This window comes from Arachis stenosperma, chromosome 8 (assembly GCF_014773155.1).
Source record: "Arachis stenosperma cultivar V10309 chromosome 8, arast.V10309.gnm1.PFL2, whole genome shotgun sequence".
NCBI lineage: Eukaryota > Viridiplantae > Streptophyta > Magnoliopsida > Fabales > Fabaceae > Arachis > Arachis stenosperma.
In genome coordinates, this window is record NC_080384.1 from 40,758,260 (window position 1) to 40,780,403 (window position 22,144).

Sequence of the window (22,144 nt, forward strand, 5' to 3'; positions counted from 1 at the left end):
AAGCTATTTAAGTACTTAATTGAAAAAATTAAACAAAAATAACTTCTCATACTAAAAATTTTTTTATCATATTTTTTTAAAAATAAGCACTTTAAAATTTAAAAACTAAATACAAAAAAATTTAGTTATAAACTATTTTTAATATAAATATTTATTATTTAAACTATTTTTAAAAAAATTAATTAAACTGTATATCTAAACTGAATCTTATATAGGTTCAAAATTTCATAGTATACATGGCTAGCCAAACTCATCAGCCACATGAACAGTCATTTTACAATACCAAATTTATTTTAAAAAGACTAACAGTAAACTCACAACAAAACACAATTTCATAACCACAATAGATTTGTAGAGAACTCTGCTTGTGTTCCCCTAAATACATTACTAAGAAAAAGAAAAACTATAATTCACATTGGTTTCAGAAAAGTGCACATTACATGTTTGTTGTTTGTACTTCTCCTTCTAATTCAGTTTCTGCAGGCACCTTATCATATGCAAATGACCCTTTGAATCTCTGAGGCATTACACAAAGAGCATCAAAACGTTGCTGCAAGTATACAATGATAGCAAACAATATACCCCCCAAAGGGATCACAATATCCCAAGCAGTTGAGTAAAAATCTGTATCAGGATCTGCATACAGGTATGCAAAATTATCTACTTCAGCATAATTGTGAGCCCTGTAGAGATCATAGGCATGTGGCAACACTCTCACAAATGTAGTTCCAATGTAAAATGAGCATGAAAGAATTTGTGCCCTCTTTATGTTTGAGAAAATGTTCAAAATTATCTGTGGCAAGAGAAAACCATCCATTACTAAACCACCATAAGACTTGAAGTTTTCCCAAGAGGAAGGTTCTCGGTTGTAGTACCCTCCGGCGTATATAGAAGCTGGAGCTCGACCTTTCTTCAATTTGAACAGGAATACGACCAATAAACCGGCTGCAAACAAGGGTAAGGCGACAAATGTTGCCTTCTTCTCGGCATTCCAGAAACCTTCCTTGCTTCCGTTGGTCTTTCTTGATGACCAAGTAAGGTATAGGAGCCGGAACTGCAACAAGAAAGCTACCATGGTTGTTAGCCTCACCGCGATTTCATTGACTTCAAGCCATCCAACAAAGCCATATACAATGTTTTTGTTGTTAGGATTTTGGCTGAGAAGAGCTTCAAGGTTCAGAACAAGAGGAATCATGTAGCCAAAAGTGAGAATCGACATCATCATAATTGAGATGAAGGGTAGCACATCAGGGTTCCTCTTTACATGGTAGAGTTGCAATCCAACAAAAACACATGCTAGAGTGGTGGATATCAGTGCTATGATGACCTCCATATCCATTCTCCAAGCATTCCTTCTTAATGATATCACGTAATTTGTTGATGCAGATAGGTCTAAAGGCTTGAAGTAAAGAGGATCTGACTTTTTGCGCGTGCTTTCGATGCTTCCCCTGATGCGCCTCCCATCGATTGTACCTAATGGTGGAAACTGAAAGTTCACCATAATCTCACAGTCCAAAGAATGCGTATTTGTAGCATTTTTTGAGGAAACTTCGCGGCAGCCTACCATACACAAGGTTCCACCTTGAGCATCATAAATTCCTTCGGCAGTGAGCTTCACCGACTCAAATGACTTATTACTGAAGAAAGAATTCTTGTCATCTATCCCTGAGAGAGACAGCGGTGTGAGGCTAATCTTGTAGCTAATGTTGAACAAGCTACCATTATTGTTGCTGTGGATATCAGGATGAGGAACTTGATCTGAGAAGCTTGAAACAGAATCCAAAAACATAGGCATCCCCAAATCATAAAATTGATCAGCAACAAATAAAGGAGCTGAATAACCCCAAGCTACTCTTTTTCTTGACTCTCTAACTGACATATCAAATCTCATATCATAAGAATGTGCCTCTGGATAGCTTTTCCCCTGGCCTTTAACAGGTTTTTGGTTGTGGCATGATTTGTTAGCTATTTCTAGTTGGCTGTACTCATACTCTAAGCCATGACCAACCACCACCGATTGAGCTTCATCATTTCTGAATTTGATCCTCTTGAAGTAGCCTTGTTCATTTGCAGTCTTGTTGCTCCAAATTTCCCCAACTATGCTACTAGTGTTTTTGATCGACCAAGTCGAGGGGAACCTCAATCTTAATCTCACTGAGCAATCGTCAACACGAGTGCCATCCACGGAAGATGAAATTCCCTTGATATGGCAAGCTACTACACACAAAACATTGCTCTTCTTATTCCACCACCCTTCACCTACTAATATGTTTTGGGGAATTTTTCCTTGGTTCATACCATAGTAGTAGTAACTATTATTTGAAAATTCAAGAAGAACCCTCATCGTATGCTTCGGAGAATGAGAACACTGAATGGCTTTCAAAGACATTAGTGTTGGCAATTGTCCAGAACTGCCATCAATAGGAGTGCAATTCTTAGTTGAATTGCATACATCAGAGTAATCCAATGGGAGCATAGCAATGGCTCTTGAGATTGAATATGAGCAAAAACTTAAGGAGTTTGAATCCAATGACAAACCTTGTTCAGCATCAATTCCAGAAGAGCATTCTTTATCTGCCTCTGTGGAATCTAAGGTATACTTGTATGCTTCTTTTGGGAACATGAACACAGAAATTGGTTCAAAGTAACTCTTATCATTCTCAGAACTCAAGCTCTCCAACTTTCCAATGACCATGCTACTGATATTACTTGAACTGAACACATTGTTAAGCTTAAACACAGCTTCAAGGCCAATAGATTCACCTGTTTCGGAAAAACAAGTGCCTCTCCCAACCATGCAAACCTTCCCTGAGGATTCAGACCAGAACCCTTCAAGCTTAAAAGAAGTTACAAGATCACTACCGTGACGAATACTCCTCGACCGGTGACTTCGGCTTTGAACATAGGTGAAGTTCCATGCAAGAGTGCTCCTGAATGAAACAAGGCCTTCAAGTTTGAATAAGTGAGAGTCCTCAGTTGTTTGGATTCTTCTTGGTTGAAGGTAAAAGGAGAATTGGCTCCATGTTTCTCCATTTCCAAGGCCAGTGATCTTCTTCCCTCCTTGGAAGTAACCATTGTGAGTATCACCAAGAGGGAAAGTGTTCACCCTTTTGTTGGAAGGTGTTGAGTATGAGACAAAAGAGTTACAGTGGTTGTTATATGAGAGTTCTGAAGCAGAACAGGCAAACTTGATGGACAAGAAAGTGAAGAGAAAGAAGATAACTGAGAGAAGAGGATCCATAACAATGATCAAGAGTTTGTTTATGTTATGAGAGAGGAGTGGTTGAGGGAGAAAAGAAGAATTGAGTTTACTTATATAATCTCTCTATGTCTCTACTACATAGTAGTAGTTACCAAACATTGAGTTTGAATCCTTTGAAAAAAAAAAACTAGTTAGATAGATTATTATTATTATTAGAGGTATACATGGCTCGGCTTGAAGATTCGCTTCGGACTCGAACACTTTTGGCGCGAATTTGATGTGATTTTACCAGGATTAAGACTGGATAAAGGTCTCAAGAATAGACGCGATCATTATTTAGGACTGGGTCCGAGTCAAGGCGAACCCGGCTTCACTCGGTTCATGTGCCCCCTAAGGGGACTGAAAAAGGGATATATGTTTTAAATTAATTCCAATATTATGTTGTATTAATTATAAATTTATTGGTTTATTTTTAATCATATTTGTTGAATTAGAAAATATATCAAAGAAGCATAAAATTAAAATTTATAAATAAATTCAAGTTTAAATATGGATATCAATTTTTCAGTAACAAATTTTTTTTTATAAATAATTGCATCATAATTTTTTTACATAGAACTTATCAAGAATGAACTTTACCAGTTTAGACCCGATTTTAGTGTGTCTCGAAAGTAGTAAGATTTTACCGGATTTAGAATCGAGTAAGAATCTCAAAAATAAATTCAATCATTATTTAAAGTTTGAGTCAAGATAAATCCAATTTTTATCCGATCCATATGTACACCCCTAATTATTACAGTTATTTAAAGTTAAATTAGTCCATCTCATAATCTACTATAATAATAATCATAATAGTTCTAATCACTAACCCCTAAGCGGTCTCTAATTCACGCCGTTTACTGATTTGATTCCTAAGGTTTCAATTGCATTAGCTCCAAACACTATGGCGGTCCCTCGACCCCAGCAATGACTCAGTAAACGGAGTGAGCTAGCACTCTCTTGTCGTTTGTTTTTGACATCCAATAAAAACAGAACGATTTCGTTTTTATATATTTCCTTCCGAAGTTATCGAGTTCCCATGATTGTGATTTGCGTTGAAATTTGTGGTTCTTTTTATTGGTTAGAGATCACTAGGAGTGGATGTAGTATACTTAAGATAGAGTTGTGACGTTGATTCGACCATCTTTCTACTCATACATTTTCAGGGAAGTTTCCTTTCCTTAGAGATTTTCAACCCATGCATAGTAGAATACGAAAAAACAATTTCTTGGATATTTCAAATGTTATTATTTATTTATTTATTTATTTATTTGTCTTCCCTAGTATGGTTGACCACAAAGACTTTGAATAATTCTTCATCACTCGTTAATACTTTTTTCAATATATTTTATAATATAAGGGTAAAAATTGTCTTTTTATACCATTTCTTTTTTTTTATTTTTCTTTCATCCAAACACATTTAAAGAAAATAAAAATCTACTCAATTTCTTTTCTTTCTTTTCTTTCCTTTCTATTTCTTTTCTCTTTATTTCTTTCCTTCTAATCAAACATAGCCTAAGGCAGAAGAATATGGAGTCAAAGACCAAAAAACAAGTTAGCAATGAAGACTTCTTAGTGCATTCCATCTATCCGTGAACAACGGATAAGATGTTGCCCCCTAGGACAGGGTACATCAGGAAAAATATTATAATTTCATATTAAAAAGGCACGGAACATTATACACCATACAAAATTATATACACAATTTCTTATATGTATATATATATAAAACAATGATTAATCACTTGGACCCTTAAACTTTTAATTAAGGGTTAAAAGTCTGGCTATAAAATGATTTTCATTCGCAAGAATGAGGGATAGAATCTACATCACTTAGTTAATAAGAGACCAAGTAAAGTAACTATTAGATCACATGTTCATGGTTATAAGCTAACAATACTCATTTTTTCTTAAACAAGTCTCGCAATTCTAGTGGGAACTGGGAAAAGAAAAAAAGAACAGAAACTTAACCTTATAATTCAAGTCAAATTAATTAGAATGAGAGGTTATATAGTATACAGCCGGCTATGTTTGAAAAGTCACCAAGAGTATTAAAAACTTTGAATAGTTTGTAACTTAGTAAATACATTCTATGATGATTATGATTAAAGTGGTTATAAAATTTTCACAATACATAAAAATACAATGAAAATTAAAATTCTATTTTTTTTATTATTTAACAACACTTCTTTATTTAAAATAAAAATAAAAAATGCAATCAAATTAAAAATAGGATAAAACACAAAAAAATACACAATCAAATTATTTTGTCTCCAGCAAAAATTCTCCAAATTTTATTATTGACAAAAATATTCTCATTGTTTACAAACGTAAAAAAATGATGTGGCAAACAGTTTTTTGTATAGCAAATGAATCACATCACACATTTTCTTTAATGGAAAAAGGTTTTTAATCACAACTAAGCACTTTTGACACGTTTTAAAATGATTTAAAAACATTTTTATCGATAACAAAATTCGAAAACATTTTTATCAGTGTCAAAAACACTTAAAAATATTACTAAATAGTAAAAAAAATATTGCCTTAATTTTAGTTGCACTTTTTAATTGTTACCAAAATATTATAGCCATCATAACCACTTTAATCATAAACACCATAAAATTCACTATCTTAATATCTTATGTAATGCAGTGTTGTCAACGTAACCCTAAAAGAAACATAGGAAAAAGTCAAAAGCAACCAGACAGAAGCCAAATTGAGATCATGAATAGACATATTTATCTCCTGTGACCTTAGCAATGTCCTTTAAATATTTATCTGCAACTGTAACTATATACATCATCCAAGACTATGTGCAGAAAGCAGTGCCCTGAAAGTGTTAGCCACATAAACATAAACCTTCTATTTAGTTAAGCCTTTTGTATCAAAGTCTCAAAATTGGTAATCACAATGAGAATGTTCAGGCTGCAGGCAAAGACAAAGGCTTGTTCACTATTTTTTTGGTGGAGAGGAACTTCTCACAGTCCTTAACTCCAATTTTTGCAAACTCTTTGACAATCATATTCACATATCCAGTTAGAGATTCCTTGAACTGCTTCGAGCAGCTTTTGTCGCCTTCGTCGACATCCTGAACCCCACCTTTGACCAAACATCCAACTTGTGCACCCTCCATGTACGCTTTGCATGCCACTAGAATATCATGAGCTCGGCTATAGAAATGCCCCGTAACAAAGTTCTCAAAATGCTGAAACCAAAAATAAAATGGACAGTTGAACTTCAAAACCTCAAATGGGACAAACACAAGTTCAAGGAATCCACAATAGAAAATTTTCCTATTCTGGCACTTGCTGGATTCTTCTTCATTGACATGAATTCCATTTTTCGAAGTATACTAAACTACCTTCATCGCTACGTATTGTGAACTCCAGAAATATCATTATAATATAGTAAACATAGCAGTTTCTCAGATGTAGGTCATAATTATTGATGATTCGGAATGGTAATTAAAGGTCAACAACATAGAAATATAACAATCTTCAAAACCTGTCAACCGTACATAAAGTTGGGATGAAGTTCCTCTAAAGTGAGAATATTGGTAAATTGAAAAAGTAAGTATTTAATCACCCTTTAATTAAGATAGTGGGGCTCACTTATGATGGAAGTTACAAATTCAAAGGTGATTAACCCCTCACTTTATCACTATACCAATTTTTCCACTTTAGAAGAACCAAATTCATAAAGTTGAGCTTGATACAAAGACGAGAGATGATACAAGTAAACATGGCAATCAAACTTTTGAAGACAAATATCTTGTTTGAGATATAAGATTACCAAGACTAGAATCATACCTTTGGGGGCCTTTTCATCATATACATCATTGTTCTTAATGAAAGGATGAATGTGTCCTCATTATACTGCAGGGACTTTGTTTCACCATTTGCGGAACCACTCATGTGTGCATATCCAGGTTCGTTAAAGTAAGGCTTCGTATTCAGAATTAGACCTTGTATAGAGACCAGAACCTGCAGAATTGTTGAAACACCTGGAAGCCACTTCTCGTTCTTGTTGCCAGACCAGGTATTAAGCAGGCTAAGGCATACTTTGCCACAATTATACAAGTTCGGGTTGAGTCGAAGACCTCCAGAGTGGTAGTAAACTTGCTGCAGTGAAAAAGTCTCTTGTCTAAGACTTAAATTAAAGAGAGTAGACGACAAAATAGTGTGAACTAGATTTGCTTATCATCAACCACTTACCGGCGGTACATTGGGATAGCCACTGGGGAAGAAAACATCAAAGAAGAAAAGACCATCATGATAAGGAGTCCCCACTGCTCCAATAATAACGGCCCTCAAAAGATCCATCCTTGATTCATAAACTCGGACAAATATTGTATCTGATGAGGAGAAATTGAAAGAATCAGAATATATAACATCCATTTGGAAACTGGAACACAGTAACAAACTGACCTGGCAAATCCTTCTCCAAAATCTTCCACTCGTCCTGGATTTTTTTAGCCCAATTCTTTGGATGCTGTTCAAGAAATAATCAATGGCAAAACAAAATAGTCAATTCATGGTACTATCAAACAATTAACCTTAGAAATAAAACAAAATGTATATCAAAATGCTGACTAAAAAGTTTACCTGCTTCAAGGAAGAGTTATAGCCAACAAAGCGATGATCTGATGGATCTTCAACAGTGTCAAATTGTTTAAAACTTCGAAATTTCATCATGATTTCATCCCGATCCTCATCAGAGATGGCCACAACTGGGCTATCTCCACTATTTCCTTCTCCGGCAGAATTGTTAACCGATGTGTTAAACTGCATATGCCCAGGAGGAGGATGAAGAAAATCAAGTGGACCATAGCTAGTTGAATTGGCATTGTAATCAGAAAAAGTTGGCATAAAATTCTGAAAATTTGTTGACCATGGGCCTTTTGATTCCATTCCTGGTGGATGAAATGATCCATTCTGTCCAATGAAACTTGGATGGTACAAACTGCTACTGCCACCTAGCTTCTTAGCAGTTTTAAATTTCCTCCAAAATGGTGGTGCACCTGCCGGTGGTGGTTTCACAGCCTCTGAATTGCCGACGAAACCAATAGCAGGCGTCTTTTTAACATGGAAAGGTCCTGAAAACCATTGAGACTTAGATGAGTGGGGTCCTGATAACGTGTGCGAACCACGAACCCTGCGTTGTGAATTAGCTACTTTCTTCTTACTAGGAGCAGATTGAGAAGCCAAATTTATTCCAGAGGAGTGATCAACATCACCCATGTTCATTTGAAAATTAGAAGCACCTGTTGAAGATCCTATGATTTTAGATTTAGCTGACTCTATCACCTGAGGAATTTCAGCATCCGATTGTGTAGGATACCAAGGATGCAAAGAACTATTCCCAGTTTGCTTCAAACCTTGTTCATATTCTGGCAACCAAGTAAACGGTGCCTCAATTCCGGGAGGTATATCCACATTATCAAAGTGTGCCTGTAATAAAGCATACTCATCGACTTGTGCGTACTCTTCAGAAATAAAATCAATGTAGTCATCATCAGCATCCTCGTCATCATCATATGATAGATCCGCAACATGAGCATCAACACTTGTTAGGTTATGTGGTACCGAAGAATGACCAGAAGAAGTCTCAAACCCACTTTCCTGGAAATGATTCCAAGCAAAATGTTATACTCGTGTTTCATCTTGGAAAAGATAAATATAAAGAACAAATGTTATACAAACCACAACTTGATTGCCATAGCCATTGTGAATAGATTCAATTGTCTTCCCCTTGTTACTTTTACCAACTTTTTCACCAATTATCATTAAATCCTCGCAATCATCGTCGTTGTCAATTTCAATCACATCCTGTGGAATGGCCTAGTAAAGTAAAATAGAATTATTCTATCTGAGTAAGGAAAATGCAGACCAGAAACATTCATATATTCAAACACAAATTAAGTAGCAAACATTTGCATCAAACATAGCTGCAGTGCCTTCACACCTAAGTGTTTTAGATTACAATTTTGCCATATTTAAGTTATAGCATGGATCACAGATTTCTGACAGGCTTCCATAACTTCACCATGCACGTAAAATTGTTGGCGTTAACTAACCATATTGTCTACTACAAACATAACTATGTAAAAATGAAATAAGATCATCACTAAAGTTTATGTAAAGTCCAAATAGGAAAATCTTAACCAAGCTAAAGGTTGTACAAACTACAAAGCATAGCATAGCCATTATCTGTTTTCAAAGCCCCTTAACTTTCAATCATTATTGAAGACCCAAAAGAGCAATAGAACATAACAGGAAGGCATAATCAATTCCAAAATTCGATCTAAAAAATTGGATACAACCGCAAAATAGCAATGACTCACAACTGAACGTTCTCAGTAAACACAATCAATTCTATGCTCACACACAGAAACAATAACGAAGGGTTACCACTTACCATAAAGTGGCATAACGATAGCAAAGAGTTATGTCATAATAAAAACATGAACAACAGAGCCAACTAAAAAAGGGGCAAAAATGTCGAGGAAAGAGAAGAGCAACAAAAAAACAAGTAAATCCCAAAGAGGACGAAGATCTTCCAATAGGGGATCATAGGTGATCATGGCTGACAAAATAAGCACCCAGATGAAATAATATTAAAAAGATGCAATCTTTGATCAAATTCAGAAAACCTCGCAAAGCCAAAATTATATTTTTAAAAAAATAATAAATAAAAAGGATAGTGGGAGCAGGAGCAGGATCATCAACAAAGTAAAAACCTGATTTTGCTTAACCAATCTGGAAGTTCGGTGAATTGGGGGAAGAATTTCAACAACGTCAGGGTCCATCTCCATCTTCGGAGAACAAGAAGAAGAATATGCTTTCCTTCTGTTATTTTAATTTATTCCACGGCGAAACAAGGAAAATGAAAAATACAAGAGAGCAAAAGAGAGTGAGTATTTTTTTTGTTTTCTTTTTTTCTTCAAGGTGTTTGTTTAGGTAAGCGGAGTAAGGAAGTGAAATAAAATTAAAAACTAAAAAGAGAAAAAACGCAAAGGATAGAGAGAGACTTGGAGGTGTCGGGGGACGCATATTTGGGGATGCACGGCGGCTGATGACACGGCGGCTCCAATTTCGATCGGCTCATCATCGGCGGCGAAGGAGTGCGGCAAGATCTAATTTTTTTTATTTACGATTAGCCAATTTTTTATGGTTCCTGACTCGCTCTTGGTTTTTTGTGTGGGGATTTATGCAATTTTAAATTCAAACTTCGATTTTGAAACCCTATTTTCATTATCAGTATAAAATCACGTGTATTTAATTACATAATATCATATTAATAAAAATAATTATTTTTTATAATAATTATGTAAATAATTAAATAATTATAATTATATGATTAATAAAATATTTTATATTATTAATATATTAAAATTTTAGTCATAAAAAAAATATCAAAATTTTAAAATTAAACTATTTTATAAATGAAAATTCGTTGAATCTCGCATTTTTATTTCTTTTGGTGGCTAGAAAAAATATTTTTGTAAAGACAATAACTAAAATGTATTATATTAAATTATTTAATATTTTTTAATTATTTTCTAATAAAAAGACATTTTTGTGTAAGTAATATTTTTTTTTCATTTATTCTTTCTTTAATTTTTTAAAGTTTTGTAAATAAAATATGTGATGAAATATGTTTTTACAAAAATACTATATAAACGTAAAAAAGTAATCATCATATATTTATATATAAATATATATACAATTTAATTTATTTTATTGTGTATTTTATATTTTAATATATATTATACACTAATAATTTATTTTATTATATATCTAACATAATTGATATTTTTATTAGTATTGTTGTGATATGAATTTTTTAAATAGGAAAAATAAACCTACATATATATATATATATATATATATATATATATATATATAATTGTGACGTATTCACAAGTGAAATAAGAACAATTATGTAGTTAACTATTTTTTAACTTTATTTTATTTATACGGTAAATAGATAAAAAATTTGTCTTATTTAACTCACTCGTAGAGTTGTAGTATAAATGAAATATGATATGAAATACAAAATATACATTTTTTTATAATGATATAATAAAAGAATTTTATTGTCAAATACGAATTTTTATATAATAATTAATTAATAATTGATTTTTTATGTATATGTATTATGATTGATATAAAAAAATAATAAATAAATACAAAATTAACTATCATAAATTTATATATTATTTTATATATTTAAAAAAAATTAATTAAGTACCAAACTAATCAAACCTGTGTTACTATAATGATATGTGAAAAATCTGGTTGCTCAAGATAGTCCCTATTTTGATAATTTTTTAATTAAAAGTATCAATTTCTAGGAAGTGAATAGTGACATATAAAAATTAAAAATAAGAAACCTTTTAGTAGAGAGTAGAGACTCTACCTCCTCAATTCTCGAAGACAATAATTGGATTTTATCAGTCAATTGGGGTAAAAAGAATAATTAGATTAATTCTAATAAATTATTTTTAATACTTTGGTACCATAACTTTTCGTTTTATTAATCATTAATTGATTATATGTTACATACTGTATATTGTATATGTGACGCTTGATTTAATCTAGTCATAATAACCGTCAACCTAGCAGTATTATAAAAGTTTAACTTGAGGATCTAAATTCATTGTTATATCGATAATTTTTTAAGTAATACAAATGACATGTGTTTAGTAAATCAAAAAACATTACCAACGAGCTGGAAAAATAAGAAAAATATTGTTAAAGTATACTTGAAAAGGGTGGGGAATAAAAAACCCTAAGAATATTTATATAGGAAATTTATTAATGGAAGGTTGAAATCTTTCAATTTTCATGGCTTCGCGCCTTGTCAAAGGAGATTAATATAGATTGCCCCAAAGCCAATCCTTTTTCTTCCTGAAATGGACATAATTTTTGCTATATTTACCATCTTGTCACTAAGTATGGAATTGGAACCTTACGTGTCTTACTTGTGAACTTTGAGAGTTGACTGTATTTACTATTTAGTGTCTTCAAATGTAAGATTCTATGATCTATCTATCCGTTGCTTGATAAACAAAATCATCCAGCATTGCTTATGCCACCAAATTTAACTTTTTAAAGCTTTCTATCATGGATAACTAGGGAGAAATTTATTTGGAATTTATTGCACCAAACTTATGAGATTATTTTAAGAAGAATATTTTATATATACTAAAAATAATCACCAAATTAACTATTATATATATATATATATATATATACACACAATTTTTTCAACTAAATAATTAATTATAATAATTAAATCTATCAAAATAAAATAACTAAATTTATAATAAATAATTAAACTTGTTTAAATAATTTAATAAAATATTAATAAAACATCAAATATATATTTTTATTTGCATTAACTATGGTTACTGATATATATATATATATATATATATATATATATATATATATATATATTTGGTACACAGCCAAAATTATATTAGTATATTGATTAATTCAATTTTGTACAGGAACAAAGAAAACATTATTTTAAATGTTGTCAAGAGGATAAAAATGAGAAGAAAAGGCACTTTCATAAAAAGTATAGAATATTGACATAAATGACTAAATGAGACATGAAAAAATGATTTTAAAAAGCACAAAGAAAAAGTAGATTCCAGCCTTGACAATTTGATACCGTAAGCATGTAGATAAATACATACATAATAGTAGGAAAAAGTTCTGGGGACAAAAAGGCCAAATTGGTGGATATGAACTTCAATAGTTCAATACCATAGCCAAGAAACTCTATTGTAGTGTATAAACTATAAAGGTTTCTGACCAAAAAAAAAAGAAAACTATAAAGGTTAACTTACAGTGAAATTTAATTATACAGTGCTCTCACCAAGATTACAAAAAGCCTATTTGCCATTATATATATATAGAAAACAAATGTCTAACTAATGATACATAGGAAATAAGAATGAAACAAACACAACCGAATATTGTAAGGTTCATGATTGATCCTCACATATTTGTCTATATCCCTTTCAAGAGTATAACAAGTCTACTTTGACCACAAGAGGGAGAGCGGCTTCTTCCCCTTCTGACACTCTGCGACACACTCAAATACAATCTCCTGTAACTGTTTCTCCACATCTTCAATGGGTTGGCAAGCATCTACAGACTGCACCAAGCCAGTGGAAAGAGAAAAAAGAGGAACAAAGGCAAAAACAAGAACAAAAGAAGAAGGTTTATTTAGAATTAAATTCCACCCCCTTTGCCAACAAAATAAAAAGCCAAAAAAGTGAAACACAGAGTGACAGTCAGCTAAAAATCTGTAGGCCTTGATTGGTAATAGTCCTAAGAAATACCAGAGACATTTAAAGACACCAACGTGTCCAAAGAAAGAAACAGATACAAGTAAAGGAACAAGTAAAATATCTCCTCTCTAAAAAAATTAACCAAATTTTGTCTACAAAAAACTAGGAAGAGTTGTGATAGACATTATCTTCATTGCCTAATGTCTATATTTTCTTCTGTTTTAAGACACTTATCAAATATAGCCTTAATGTCAGAACTGTTAATTCCAGGAGCAGTGGTCATATAAGCAGCCAATTACCTTCCAGGAGACATCATGAAGAGCTTTGTAACTTTCAGCAACTTTCTTCTGAAACTCCAACTTTTCATATCTTTCACCTCCATATCCTCCTCTTTCTGCGGCTTTCTGATATATATGGAATGTATGGGAAAATACAAATAAACAAACAATGGTACACCAACATGAATGAACCAATACTTAAATATGCTAGCCAACAACACCGAAAGAGGTCGGAAAACCCATGTGCATGTAGTGCCAAAAGCTCATTCAGGTTTATATCAAAGTGTTAATTTTACAGACGAAATAGCAGTACAGCACAACACATCTCTATATTAAGAACAGAACACCCTCTTGGAAAACGGTAATACATGTATGATGTAACTATTGTCCCAACTTCCCACGCTCCCTTTACTTCAAAAAAATCTGAGCAAGATCGAACAAAGCCGAGAAACACTTCAGAAAAGAAGCATGGATTTCTTTCAGTAGAATAAAAATCTTGTTTTCCCAGCATGAAAGAAAATAAAAACCAGTGGAAAGTAAAATTTTATTTTTAATAAAGCAGATATTGGATTGAGGCTTAAAACTTGCCCAAAACAGAACTTTTCTATTGGCTACACGGAAAGAAGTTTCATATTACCTCCGGTGGAATATCAAGGTAAGCTACCAAATCCGGAGCAAGCAGCCCAACCTCTGGAGCCTAAAAAATGTGTTCATGATTAACTAATAGAGATAGAACCTATTAGTGTAGTTAACAGAAAACACATTACAAAAACTCTTAACTAGAATGGAAGCTCTCATTTGCGCCCTTGATTTTTTCACCGCAACAGAAAACAGATTACTTAAGAATTTACCTTACACCACTCAATATCAAGTCCCTTGGCAGCGGAGAAAGCCACACCAGAATATGAATAGCGGTCAACAATGAGAGTTGTTCCAGATTTGAGTTTGGTTTCCATCAGTGACCTACAAAGTCAACACACACATATTTGAATGTAAGATCTACGAGTTCAAATATGTTTACAAACTACCTTAACTTGTAAAAATACTTAAAACTTTATAAGCAACAGATAGTACTAGTCCAAACTAACCATCATAAATACATAAAAACTGATTTGATTTAAGATATTTCAAAGTAACATTAGAATTTACTTGTAACCAAAAAACACTAGCAAAAATATACAGATAACCCAGTGCAACAAAATATCCAGGATATACATCTTGTTACAATATCAGCAAAGTCATATCAGCCATATTAGTGTAGTCATGAGAATCACTCAGATACATTATCAGATTTCTTTGATATGCTTCCCTCAAAGCTAAAAAACCTGCATATACTTAAGATTGGTATTATAACATCAAGCTAAGCAGCAGTTATTGATTTTTTTTGTTATCAGTTATGCCAACATAATATGGTGTAGATTACAAAATGCACAAGTTTATTGGAACCATCAACCTGAGCTTCCTAGTTCCTACTTCAATAAAGGTCCATCTTATTGTTTATACGCGAAGTCTTCAATTATACGGATAACAATGTAAACATTTATTAATCATCAGAAAAGGGTGGGGGAGACACAAAACCTCTTCTCCCAACGATTGGCACTAAAGAGGAGATGAATAGTATGATCATCCAACTGTGAAGTGTTAGTAAGATAGGCAGATATCATTTTCCCAACATCAGTGTTTCTGTCAGGAAATCTCCATAATTCAGCAGAAATTCCTTGACCCTCAAAATAATTGACTAGTCTGCTACACTGAGAGGACTTCCCAGAACGATCCAAGCCTTCTAGGACAACCAAGGCACCTCTACACACCTTTTTGTTGCCCTCAATGCTACAATTAAGATTACTATCCATTCTTAGCTTCTTAGGGGAGCAATTGGAGAAGAACTGAACCCGAAAATTGGATGATTTCTGCAACAATAGTGCTTTGAAACTTCTACAAAAGAAAAACCAACCCCTTAAATATTAGTACAAAAATAAAGATAAACACCAAGAATAGAGAACACGGTATGAACACAAGAAAAAAAAGAAAGATAAAGAAAAGAAATCAAACATTGCAAGCCTTTGCGTTCTACCAAAGAAAACTTTTCACTGGTTGAACTGAGAACTATTATGGATCGGGTATAATTTTCAAAGAGTATAACTGAAAAGAAGGTTGGAAAGAAGGGGGGGGGGGGGGGGGGGGGGGGGGAGGGGATGGAGAGACCCATACTTAAATTTTGATGAATAAAATAAGATTTGAAGTTAAAAGCTTAAGAAGAAAATGGTTCTTACAGTGATTTAGAAGCTGTGGTACAAGTGCCACAGATCATATCCTCGCCCAGCACTTAAACTGAACCAAAATAGTAACGTATAAAATTAAAGCATAATCATGAAATTCAAGAAGAAAATGGGCAAAAGTGGAGCAGAGGTAATAAACCAGATATGTAAATTATTTCATGACAGCAATTGAGTAGTAATTCTTCAATATACATAGAATGCAAGAGAGTTATTGAAACACTAAACTGGAAGTAATTAAACGATTCCAATTTCTAAGAAGCAAAATAACAAACACATAGAGTGCATTATTACTAAATGTTTGTGAATCAAATTCACGCCGCCATTGATCCGTCCTATGCATCATTCCTGCAATTTTATGATTGACAATTGAAGATTATCAAGCAAACAAGAGGGAAGACATCAGAAAAAGAGACAGAGAGCAGAGCGAAGTTGAGAGAAAGAGCAAATCACCGTCAGAGAAGGAGGCACTGAGAACTTAGGGTTTTCGCGCCTCTCATATCACTCACTGTATTCACCCACTTTTCGCGCCCTTCTTGAAATTAATAAATTTAGCTAAAAAATAAATTAATAATGCACTATTCCTAAAGTACTAAAGTGAGAGATTTTTTATTTAAATAAATTAAAAAAATTATTTATTATACGTAGCATGTTTTATTTTATCTGGTCATAAAAAAAATCTTATCTATTTATAGTGTAAACGAGATTGTAAACGAAATAAGTTTTGGCGAAACCTATACATACATATCATTCACAACGAAATTTTGATATCTATCCTTTTTTGACCATATTATTTAGTAACACTAAGATAGCGCACATGATTCAAACATCAATCGACTGAATGCGACATGACACCCCGACTTCGCAGTTAGTTTTGTTATCTTTACGTTTATGTTATCGCATATATGTATATCCATTAGTAAGATATTTGCCAAGAACTAGAATACAATTTATGATTTAGGTGGCTAAATGTATCATTAGCAACAAGTCACTCATAAGGTATGATTTTAGGAATATGGTTTTAATTTTTGTTGTGATTAAATTTTTAAATACATAATTATTAATTTAAATATTAAATATTGAAGTAGATTTTTCTGTGAACAATTATATAATTTTGTACTTATTTAAATTAAATTATTAAGTAAAAATTTGTTAATTAAATTATTAATTATTTTACTAAATATTTTTATTTTAATTAACGTATTAAGAAAATATTTATTAACTTAGTAATTATTAACGTAAAAGATTTTATTTAAATAAATTTAGTTAGTATATATTTATAAATTTCTGTTAAATAAATGTATATAATAGTTAACTCAGTTTGTTATGTCAATGCACGTATATAATATATTTTTAATTGTGATTATTTATTTGTTGTCAGAGACCTCGTCTACTTCTTTCTCGGCGAGTGAGTCACACGCTTTCACCACTGGACGTCATCACTCTGTATTTATGGGAGGCTGGCTTTGGCTACACAGTGCCTCTCAGGGACTTCGTCTTTGACAATTCTCTTATCATGGCATTCATGGAGCGCTAGCGTCTGGATACCCACACATTTCACTTGCCATGGGGTGAGTGCACCATCACCCTATAAGATGTTGTGTACCACCCCGGGATACGCGCGCATGGGAAGCCAGTGGGGGTGCTTCCGTAATTTCTACATATGGTACAACACTGAGGCGTGGGAGTTAGTGGAGCGTCTACTTGGTGTCAGGCCTCCAGTGGTTCAGCAGCAAAGGATGCAAAGGAAGGAGCCTTTCTCGTTGAAGCTAACATGGCTTCGGGACCGAGTTCGACATATGCCTGACACCACTAATCCAGAGACACTCTGACAGTATGCGAAGTGTTACATCATGTTACTGATTGGGGTTATCTGATGACGGACAAGTCGAACAACCTGGTCCATCTCCGATGGCCGCCACTACTTGCCGACTTTCAGCCGTCCCGTGGTCTGTCTTGGGGTTCAGTGGTGCTTGCATGGACCTACCATTCACTGTGTTCTACAGCACACCGAGATACGACAGACATAATTGACTGCACTCCAATATTGATGTTTTGGATATATCAGAGATTTTCGATGTGGTATCCACCTGACCGACAGGTTTTCATATATCCTATGGCAGCGAAGTAACCATCCTTTATGGTTTGCTTGTGTTCCGAATTTGTAACTCATTATGATGTTCCGTAAATTGAATTCGTGTTATTGTTGCAACTGTTGACAAGTTGATAGGGTTGACGCAACAGAGCAAGAACCGGCACGAGCAGAGGGTCCTTCGATGGCGTTTGTCGCTAAATCAGTTACTGATGAATGAGGTTAGCACTAAGATTTAACTCTCCCATGGATGTCAAACATGAGTCGCACATGTTTGTCATCCTGGAGGCGAAACAGACGAAACCGAAAATCTCCGTTTTTCAATAGTGCTAGCAACCTATACCTAATCCTCCAATCTTTTTTCTCCCTAAACCACCAAGATTACTCAATATCAAATTCTTCAACTTGGATAAGGAACTTACTCGCCGAATGCGTAACAGTAAAAGATTCATACTCAAATATCACCCAATTGTCACTCTTTCTCATACGACAATTGAGATACACACAGACAACCACATATCCATTACTACTGGATATTTTTATTCATTTTTTTGGAAGAAAAACGAAGAAGAAGAAGATATGAAATGTATGTGGAGAATGCCAAGGGTTGCACATCTGTTTATAACTGTTAAAAATTTGTCTTACTATATCTCGCTTACACTGTAAGTGAGATAAGACATGCTACGTATTTTTGTAATTATTTTTAAAATTATTTATTTCAATAAATAATTTTTTAATTTATTTAAATAAAAAACTCCTAAAGTGAGTGGCTAATGTATTTGAAGTTTGAATTAATCATTATTTTTTGGCAGTGCTTCTCTCAACTTTCTATTTTCTTTTACCAATCTATTTTGATGTATCGGAGAGTAAATTTCTTTAAGCGTAAACTTATATGTATTATTTAATTTAATTTAGTAATTTAGTTAATGCATTTGCATAATTTCTTTATACGTTTTTATGATTTTGGGCCAGTTTAAATAGTCTATAAATATTTTTTGTTTATTTTTAATTTATAAAAAATTATAGTATTAATATTTATGTGTAATTTTTTAAATTAAATTATCACTTTTTAAAATGTTATTTAAGTGTTTATGAAAAAATTAAAAAATAACTTATTTTATAATAAAAAGTTTTTATTATTCTTCTTTTAAAATAAATTTTTAGGATTAAAAAACCAAATACAAAATAACTTATTTATAAGCTACTTTTAATATAAATATTTATTGTTTAAACTTTTTTTTCAAAAGAAACTTAATTAAGCTATTTACCTAATGTGGACCATATATAATTTCAATTTTTTAACATTATTTTTTATGAGTTGAGTAAGACTTAATATCATTATGAAGAATATTAGTGTACCTGTGTTGAAATTCCTCTCTTTCCAATCCCAAGGTTTGCTTTCTTAGGGTTTGGGAAGTGTAGTGTTAAACATCTATTTTGCTATAGTGAAAACCTCTATTCCTAACTGTGAACCACTCCAAAGCAGCAATTAAGAAAGGGTAACTCGGCTTCGATCCTGAAACAAAACATGACAGGTGAGGAAGAAGAATAAAATCGTCAAAACACTAATGAAACGGTGGAAGAAGAAAAAGCATGGATAATATATGACTATGAAGATATCTCTGAAGGAGTGAGATTCTAAAAGAAAAGCATAGTGAAAAAGCTCATTACCAACAAACACATTAATGTAGCCTGGATCCAAACTACTATGCCTAATATTTGAAAAAATCCTAAGGGATTCAGAGTAACAGAAGTAAGACCTAAACTCTACTAGTTCTTTTTGAAAAAAGAGATAGATCTTAAGAGAGTTTTAAAGGGAAATCTATGGATGTTTAGAAATGACTAGCTACTAGGGAAGAAAGTGGAGCAAGAAAAACAAGAAAAAGAGATAAAACCAGAGCACGACAAAAAATAGAAAATTGAAAGAAAACCTCACTAAAAAACTTATGGACAAGTTGGCTAACCTGACAATGTTGGACTCGAGTGGTCATGATATTGGAGAAGGTTCTGGCCAACCTCCTGCGCCAACAGCCCAAGCAGCCACCCAACTAAGAGTGGATCTAGGACATGCTGACAAAAAAGGGATAAAACAAAAAGAGTTTTCAATTGAGCTAATATAAAAAGAACTAGAAACAGAAAGAGGAATTGAGAGAAATGGGAAGACAATGAAAAAAGAAGAAGAATAAATCAACAATAATAAAGAAGAATAAGTGAAGGAGCTAGAAACCAAAAAAGAAAATGATATGAAGATAACATACAGACTCTATGACTTAATAAATCAGCAGCTAGAGGTAATAAAAAAAGTAGCAGAAAATAGAAGAGGCAAGCCAGGAAATCAATCCCTAGCAAGAAAAACAAAACAAAGCTGGTTGAAATGAACCTGAAGAGGAAAAATGGTGGAGGTGAAGAGGAGAAAGGAGAAGGAGCAGAGCCATAGGCAAAGAAGATGGCACTGAAAATTGAGAGCACAACGACGAAAGCTGCTGGACAGCCCTATTGAGCACCATGAAAATACTAAGCTGGAATTGTCATGGGCTTGGGAACCCATGGACAATGAGAGCTTTGCACAAGCTCTTAAAACAGAAAGTTTCCAACCTTGTCTTTTTAATAGAGACAAAGAAGAAGGCGAATGAGATTATGAGCATGAGATATAAAGGAGAACTACAAAAATAATGTGGGAGTCGGTTATCAGGGAGAGGGAAGGCAAAGAGGAGCGGGGTGGCTTGTCTATGGGACAATTCTTTGGAGGTTAATATAATATCTATGTCTCCAAATCATACAGACATGAAAGTCAAGATCAAGGGAATAAATAAGTGGTGGAGAACGACGGGTTTCTATAACTGTATGCAAAACCAAAATAAACGTACAAGCTGGGAGCTTCTCAGGACATTAGGCCGAGTTACCAACAGGCCATGGATGGTATTTGGAGATTTCAACCAAGTGTTGAGAAAGCAAGAAATAAGTGGAGGAAACTCGGTTACGTTTGCACAGGTTAAAGGTTTTTAGGAAGCGGTTCAAACAAGCGAGTTGCTCGATTTAAGCCTTGTCGAGCACTCTTTTACATGGACAAATAGACACTTAGAGGAGAACAATATTCAGGAAAGACTAGACCAAGCGTTTGCAAACATGGATTGGAAATAAGTGTTCTCCAAAATTATTGTCTATCACCTTAATAGGTATAAACCCAACCATTGTCAAATTCTTTTAGTTCTGGAAGGTGATAAAAAGAAAGGTAGAAGTGGAGTGCACAAAATTTGTTTTGAAAAAATTTGATTAACAAATGATGAATGCCAAAAGGTATTGGAGGAAAACTTTGGGTGAAGGAAAACTTTGGAAATATACCTAAGAGGATAAAGCTATGCAGAGAAAAGCTAGACATTTGGGTGACAAAAAACTTTGGAAATATACTTAAGAAGATTACAGAGGCACAAAGGATCCTAAACCAACTAAACACTTTACCACAAAGTAAAGAAGTTTTGAGGAGAAAAAGAAGGGTAGAAGCATATTTGGATGGGCTCTTAAAGGTGGAAAAGGTGTGGTAGAGTCAACGATAAAGAACAAGTTGGCTAAAACACGGGGATCGAAAAAAAAAATTCTTTCATAACAAGGCTTCATAAAGAAGGAGGAGGAACCAGGTGGATGAAATTGTGGATAACGAATGCTTTAAGCATATTTAAAGAGTAATGTGTGATTTCTTCGAGAGGCTGTTTACATCAAAAAGAACTTTGGAGGTATAGGAGGTTGAAGAGGTAGTGAAGAGGAGAGTTGATGAGGATAAATTTAATATTCTAAATGCCGACTTCACTAAAGAGGAGGTTTTTTAAGCCTTGCACCAGATGCACCCTACAAAGGCACCCAATCCCGATGAAATGCTGGCTTTTTTTTTTATCAAAAGATGTGGAATGTCGTGGGAAAGGATGTCACGGGAATAGTCCTAAGAATCTTGAA

At 33.4% G+C, this 22,144-nt stretch overlaps 3 protein-coding genes across 10 annotated transcripts; all 3 read right to left on the reverse strand.

Moving 5' to 3' along the window:
- Positions 1-436: 436 nt before the first annotated feature.
- On the reverse strand, positions 437-3,241 carry LOC130945992 (uncharacterized). The gene has a single exon (XM_057874674.1). It carries the CDS (start codon positions 3,239-3,241, stop codon positions 437-439), a length of 2,805 nt encoding a protein of 934 aa, XP_057730657.1.
- Positions 3,242-5,957: 2,716 nt separating this feature from the next.
- LOC130943622 (probable ubiquitin-conjugating enzyme E2 25) lies at positions 5,958-10,439 on the reverse strand. Of its 3 annotated transcripts, none has more exons than XM_057871579.1 (8): positions 10,272-10,439; positions 9,981-10,089; positions 8,950-9,081; positions 7,846-8,862; positions 7,669-7,732; positions 7,456-7,595; positions 7,051-7,362; positions 5,958-6,446 (listed from the first exon to the last, which is right to left on the reverse strand). In XM_057871579.1, exons 1-8 carry the CDS (start codon positions 10,349-10,351, stop codon positions 6,162-6,164), a joined length of 2,139 nt encoding a protein of 712 aa, XP_057727562.1. In that variant the 5' UTR covers positions 10,352-10,439; the 3' UTR covers positions 5,958-6,161. The 3 variants fall into 3 exon arrangements, with proteins under 3 accessions (XP_057727562.1, XP_057727561.1, XP_057727563.1); XM_057871578.1 differs by having other exon boundaries at positions 8,944-9,081; XM_057871580.1 differs by lacking the exon at positions 10,272-10,439 and having other exon boundaries at positions 8,944-9,081; positions 9,981-10,228.
- Positions 10,440-12,913: 2,474 nt separating this feature from the next.
- Positions 12,914-20,553, reverse strand: LOC130943623 (thymidylate kinase-like). 6 transcript variants are annotated; one of them, XM_057871582.1, is made up of 10 exons: positions 20,161-20,552; positions 19,556-19,712; positions 16,558-16,636; positions 16,399-16,452; positions 16,102-16,159; positions 15,407-15,760; positions 14,680-14,791; positions 14,466-14,525; positions 13,850-13,954; positions 12,914-13,414 (listed from the first exon to the last, which is right to left on the reverse strand). In XM_057871582.1, exons 5-10 carry the CDS (start codon positions 16,137-16,139, stop codon positions 13,295-13,297), a joined length of 789 nt encoding a protein of 262 aa, XP_057727565.1. In that variant the 5' UTR covers positions 16,140-16,159; positions 16,399-16,452; positions 16,558-16,636; positions 19,556-19,712; positions 20,161-20,552; the 3' UTR covers positions 12,914-13,294. The 6 variants fall into 6 exon arrangements, with proteins under 6 accessions (XP_057727565.1, XP_057727564.1, XP_057727570.1 ...); XM_057871581.1 differs by having other exon boundaries at positions 15,407-15,763; positions 20,161-20,551; XM_057871587.1 differs by lacking the exon at positions 16,399-16,452 and having other exon boundaries at positions 20,161-20,553.
- Positions 20,554-22,144: the final 1,591 nt, after the last annotated feature.